Source organism: Pygoscelis adeliae, unplaced genomic scaffold (assembly GCF_000699105.1).
Source record: "Pygoscelis adeliae isolate BGI_AS28 unplaced genomic scaffold, ASM69910v1 Scaffold289, whole genome shotgun sequence".
Classification (NCBI taxonomy): Eukaryota; Metazoa; Chordata; class Aves; order Sphenisciformes; family Spheniscidae; genus Pygoscelis; species Pygoscelis adeliae.
The window spans coordinates 1150545-1156411 of NW_008825499.1; the positions used below are offsets into that span (position 1 = coordinate 1150545).

At 39.1% G+C, this 5867-nt stretch overlaps 1 protein-coding gene across 1 annotated transcript in view; it reads right to left on the reverse strand.

Annotated features, from left to right (window-relative positions):
- Positions 1-1336: 1336 nt before the first annotated feature.
- LOC103923234 (neuronal acetylcholine receptor subunit alpha-7-like) overlaps positions 1337-5867 on the reverse strand; it is a 65154-nt gene continuing 60623 nt past the window's right edge. The window contains exons 10-11 of the mRNA XM_009331518.1: positions 3118-3144; positions 1337-2384 (exon numbers count right to left, since the gene is read on the reverse strand). Of these exons, the coding sequence (XP_009329793.1) occupies positions 1896-2384; positions 3118-3144 (516 nt within the window). The 3' untranslated portion in view covers positions 1337-1895. The remainder of the gene's footprint in view (positions 2385-3117; positions 3145-5867) is intronic.

A 5867-nucleotide genomic window follows, 5' to 3' on the forward strand; every position in this document is an offset into this window, starting at 1 on the left:
TCTCTGAAATATAGATTGAATTTTCAGTAGAGGCTTTTACTATAAGCCATTGTTACCCCTTTGAGCTCCACCCAGAACTGAAGCAACGGCAAGAAGTGCAAAAGCTAAGTGAAATACAAAACAGGTCACTGTAGTCAGTACCTCCAATAGCTTTTAGGTGCCTTTTCAAACGTAACCCCAAGCAGTGTGATAAATCCATTGGTGTGATGATCTAATCTTAACAGCTACAGAGGTAACATTACAGTGAAGTCTCTACTTAAAGGGAGCCATGACCACCTAACAAAGTTCAATAGTAGAAAAGCTCAAGCACCTTATCCTAAAAGAAATAGTTGCATATTCCTTCAATCTGTAGAACTACCAGCTTCACCATCACCTTTTAGGTGGAAATACCTTCCATTGAGTAATAGTGCCATGATCTGTTTCTTTCTCTCCAATAGCAATGGTGGGAAGGATCCCATCATGCAGGTATGGGAAATTTTAATTTTGGTACACTAACACTGGAAGAAAAGGAAGTTGAAAGTCAGCCAGAGAAGATAATAGGTTGTTGTTTTCTTTTAGCGGACATTCAGTGGACAGAAAAGTGCTGTGTTGGCCCAAAGAGGAAAGGTGTCTACATCAGACCACATCCTTTTGTAGCTCTGCTGTGGTCAGTAGGCAAAATAAAATCACACCAACAGAGGTGTCATTCCCACCCACAGTAGTGAGTGGAAAGAAGCTGCTACTGAGAATAGTGCTTTTTTGCACTTACCTTCCAGGAAAGTGGCATAAATGGATTATTTTTTATTAATATATAGACTTTATATTAGGATACTTATGGAGAGCAAATTGATAATAAACATTGCTACATTAAAATTTAGCAAAATAAAATTAGTCTTTTACACACTGCTTTTAACAAAGCCATACTGACCAAGTTGGAAAGGGGACTGTACTAATAGAACTTTCAAAAAATAATACTTCAGTGGTGTAGACTAGATATGAAATCTGAGCCCAATGAAATCAGTGGCAAATTTCTTACAGATTATGCAGAGCCAAGATTTTTGCCCTAATTACACAGAGTAAGTCAGTATTAGGTTGGCAACCGTGCCCCAAAAGATCAGAGATATTTCAAATTAAGTAGATTTTCAAGATAACAGCAACAGTTAAGCAGCGGTAGAGCTAAGAAGGCACCATTAATGATATCTATGATTGTCAGCATGGAGAATTAAGTTTTTTTCCAACCTCACAACCAACATTTCCTAATTAAAAAAAAAAAAAGAAAGAAAAAAGAAGTAATATTCTGGGAAAAATATATTCTGTTAACATATTTACTGAGAAAACATTCCAGTCACTGCAATAGTAAGAGCTAACATGATGATAGTTTATTTTCGTAAATACAATATACAGCATCATAAGACTGTGGAGAGATGTCTGTCAAATCTGAGAAGTGAATGTCACAGCCACACTAAATAAAAATTATAAAACACATATATACTGAAAACAACAAAATGCTGTAAAGTTTATAGTCATCAATGAACATTTAAATTATTAACAATATCTAAAAGTTCACAAATTCATAGCAACACATTGATACTAGTTTTAGCTTGTAATAATATATTGTAGATTTGAATTCTTGTCTACCTGTGATCGTTTGTCACAGATCATGACATAATTACACGTGGAACTAGTCTATGAAATAAGTAACAGAGCTCAATATGTTTACAAGTAACAGAGCTCGATACGTTTACTATTCAGTAACTACAATTACTAACAAGAGGAATAATTACCTCCTGAAATTATTTTCATCCCCTTCTGTGTATGTTAGCACATTAAAGTACACTTCTCTATTTGAGTTAAATTATCTAGCAAAACTACCGGTAATATTCACTTTTAAATTATTGTGCTCATCTTTGAAATCCTTATGCAAAATCCTTTGAAACAGCTTCTATAAAATTTGGAGCAGACATGAGTATTGTAAATGTGCAAATGATGGCAAAAAGGGTAAATGCAACCAGGCATAATCTGTCTATGACAGCAGCTGCAAACTTCCACTCACTGCAGATCTCTTCACCCTCATCTTGTTTCCTGAAGCGCATTGCTATGAACTGAACTTCCTCCAGGATCTTCACAATCACCGGAATAGTATCCATTAAAGCCTTCTTTTGAACAAGCTCAATATCTTCTGGTAAGGGGCAAGTAATCTTTCCACTCTTGCTACCCAGATCATTCTTCTGGGGGCAGCATGGGTTTTCCATCGCGTGGTAGCTATAGATCATGTTGCCATTGCTGGACTGGTGCCCAGGTAGGACATTCATCTCAATGCTGTTTACGCTCAGATGGTGCTTGGGATAGCTATATTTGCAAGAGAGGGGCTTTATATTTTCCCCAGGTTTTTTCATTCGTAAAAACTCAGGATGACGCGTACCTGAAAGAGAGTGATCGTCATAAAAATAAAAAGGAACTTCTATGCATTTTAAAAGTTTTTGAAATATTTCATTACTATTATAGTTAGTCTGTATGGTACTTCAGAAAGACTGGCTGCTTTCTGTGTTCTCCAGCTATCTGCTTTCAAATGGGGTTTTGGGGGCACTGGCTTCTTCCCAAGAATGACCTTTTTTTGCATATGTTTTGAACATAGAGGTGTTTAATGCCCACTTAGCTTATAAAGAAAAAGAGATGTAAAATCTTACTTTACAAAATGATTCTTGAAGTCCTATCTTTAGCAAAAAATCCCAGATCTCTGTGATTGAGCAGAGGACACAAAATTGTCTGCATGGTTTTCAACAATTTCTCAGATAGTATGGAAAGAGATACATTCAAATATTGGGGGGGGGCAATGTTTAGATTCTGCTGAAAAAAACCCTGTAGAACAGACTATCAGCTGTTTTTAGCACATTCCCCACCCCATCTCTATTGTTTAAGTCTAAATAAACAGCCTTCGTTGTTGGTTTGTTTTTTCTTTTTTTAATTGAAAGCCATTTTAAGACTCCTTTAAAGAGTTCAGCCACGTAATACAGCAGGCCTTTTTTCAAAAGAATAACAGTAAATCAATTAAATCAGGCAGTTCCAAATCTGAATGCTACTATTAACTGCTGTCATTTCCCTGTGCTCTAGTGCACAACTGCTCTGGCGCACTACTGCTCTGGCACATCGCAAGAGCACTCTAACCTGCATGTGGCAGATTGTGCCCCATATGTTTCTTATCAAGGTCATTAAATGAACTAAGTCCAGAGAGTGCATCCAGCGTTTTTTTCCAGCGAATTGATCTTCAGATGTCTTGTCTGAAATCTGAGGCTGCTATGATTCCTATTGTTAACAGTTTGCTGTGAAATGCAGTAAAAAGGCTGTGAAATCAGTAACATCTTGTGTGAAGGGCAGCAAACTAAATCAGTAAAATCTTGTAATTATAAAGCCCTTCAGGTATTATGTTTACAAAATGGACATTTGCAATGTGCTTGTGAGAGTCCCTCTGGGAAGATAGGTGGCCTCTTTAATGTCTCTATCATTCTGGTTGCAAGTCAAAAATCATATGTCCAGGAGAGAACAGATGTGACCTCTGGTTTCTCTTCTGAGCCTTGTCCCAGGATTCCCTGTGTGATCCTGCTCCAGTCACTTTGGCCATGTTTGGCTCAGGACCACACTTTGCCTCCAGGGTTGTTTTAGATGCAGGATGAGTTGTCTCGTGTGTTTGCACAGTACAGATGCAGGGATGGGGAATTTACAGCTAGCACTTTGAGCTGCTGCTGTAATGACCAGCATAATTTCGGAAAGGAGGAGGCATTAATTACCACAGGTGGGAATAATAATAGCAAAAGCGAAAAACAATGACCAGTGGAAGATGGTTACACAATTTTTAAATTCTGCAGTGAGAGCTCTTCTGGGTCACAGCTCCGTGCCATCTTCTGTGAGCCTTTCTGCTTCTCTCCCACTAATGAATCTTTTATTCTTCATCCTAAAAGACTATTTTCCTGTGATTCATATTATTCTGTTTTCATTGGGGTCTTTAAATATTTCATTATTTCCTCCATGGTCGCCACAGACAAACAGAAAACTATAATGTAGCAACCTAAAAAATCAATCCTGGATTTAATTGAACTTACTTAATTACAATGTCTTCTGACTGCTTATGGACACAAAATGGGACATCATGGAACAAAATAAAGGTGTTAATTGCTAGCAATATTTCAACAGTGTCAGTGGCAAAGGAGAGAGAGAGATTAATTCTCCAGTACTGTGAAATTCCAAAATACTAAACCAGACAAACTTTCTTATTAGCAAATGTTAATATGTCTGCCTTAGCTCTGGAAGGAGATGTGAGGTGAAAAATCTCTATTCTACAGGAATGCTACTTTTCTTTCAAGACAAAGTGTTTACTCCTTAGGGAAATTACATTTATAAATATAGCCAAACCCATTTCCCATAGAAAAATAAATACAGAGAAGACAGCAACACAGTTTTTAATTTGCTTGAACTTCCAAATGCCCTATTTCCTTGAAAACACAGATGCTCAGTCATCAATCTGTTCTTGTCGTAATAATTAATTCAGGAGACAGCTGCAGCATAGGGGTTGTTGGAAAACAGCTGGGCATGATGGTATGAATCTGTGGTCTCACCTGCATTATTATATCTGGGTTTCCGTGAAGGAAGGACATAGGTACAGCTGCCCTCAGAGGTCAACAGCCTAACCCTGCTGTGACCCTCTCTACCAAGGTCCTCCCCTAACCATAAAACGGTTGTACTCCTAGCTCCCATCACAGCCACCTGCCTGGCTTAGTGCGGAGGGGAGAGTCTCCAATTAAAGCTCTCCTGATAGGGGGCATCAGCACCTGAGCAAATCTGTGCATGTCCAGGTTTAAAGCATATCAAAAGAAAAGCCTGAAACCTGACAAACCTGATTTAGGCACAGCAAAGAGCCAGAGTGCTTTTACCTTTTCCCACAAAAGCCTTTCTTCTCTCTGTGCTTGGTCTCTCCATATCTCTCGCCTATGCAATAGTCTTGGTTGTCAGCAGAGGTAGGTCAATGGAGCTGTAACCCATACCTGATGTTATCCACTCCCAAACTGCTCCTTAGCTGGACCTTCTTTAGTGCTCTTTTTCATACTAGCTCAGCAGACATTATCAAAAGTCTCAAGGACCAGCAGCAACCACTTCTCGACTGAGTAGGCAACAAATGCCCTGGCTGAACACCTCGGATTTAAACTCCTCTCTTGGAAAAAGTTGGCTTTAGTAAGTCATCAAAGATTAATAGAAAGGAAGGCACAATTCTCAGCAGTGGAGTAAGGGAAGAAGTGAGCACCTACAGAGAGGCTAAATACTAACATGCACGTCTCCTCCCTTTTCTGGTTCAAAGGCCAAGCACAGAGCCCTTGAGAGACAGGCAGGGAAAAGAAGCTGCTCAACTGTAAATAGTTTAGAAAGTGGGTGTTTAGGCAGTGCAGTCAGTTAAATCTTCTAGGTCTGGAGCTGCTCCCATACAAGCCCAGTGCCTTCCCCTGCAACTTACTCCAGCAGGTAATTCTATTTAAGCAGGAGGTGAGAAGAATCCTGTAACAATTAATCAGGGTTAGAGCTTTGCAATAAACTGATGTATGGCTCTGCCAAGATGAGGAGGATGCAGGGAGTAAGTAGATGGTAGTGGTATCTGCTGGGACCGGAATTGCAGAGAACAAATATCAGAAAAGCAATTTCCTTCTTTCTGCAGATGGCTGTCTTAGATTCCTGTTTTTTATTGAGCAAAAATCTTTCAGGTGTCTCTGTAAGAAACACCTGACATAGGTGGACAGGAAAAAAAAAAAAACAAACAAACTTTGCCATGAATCCTAATGACTGAGCCTTGCCAATGCCTTGCAGAGGACTAATGCCCACTTTTGTGGGGTTAGCCTCTTCCCTAC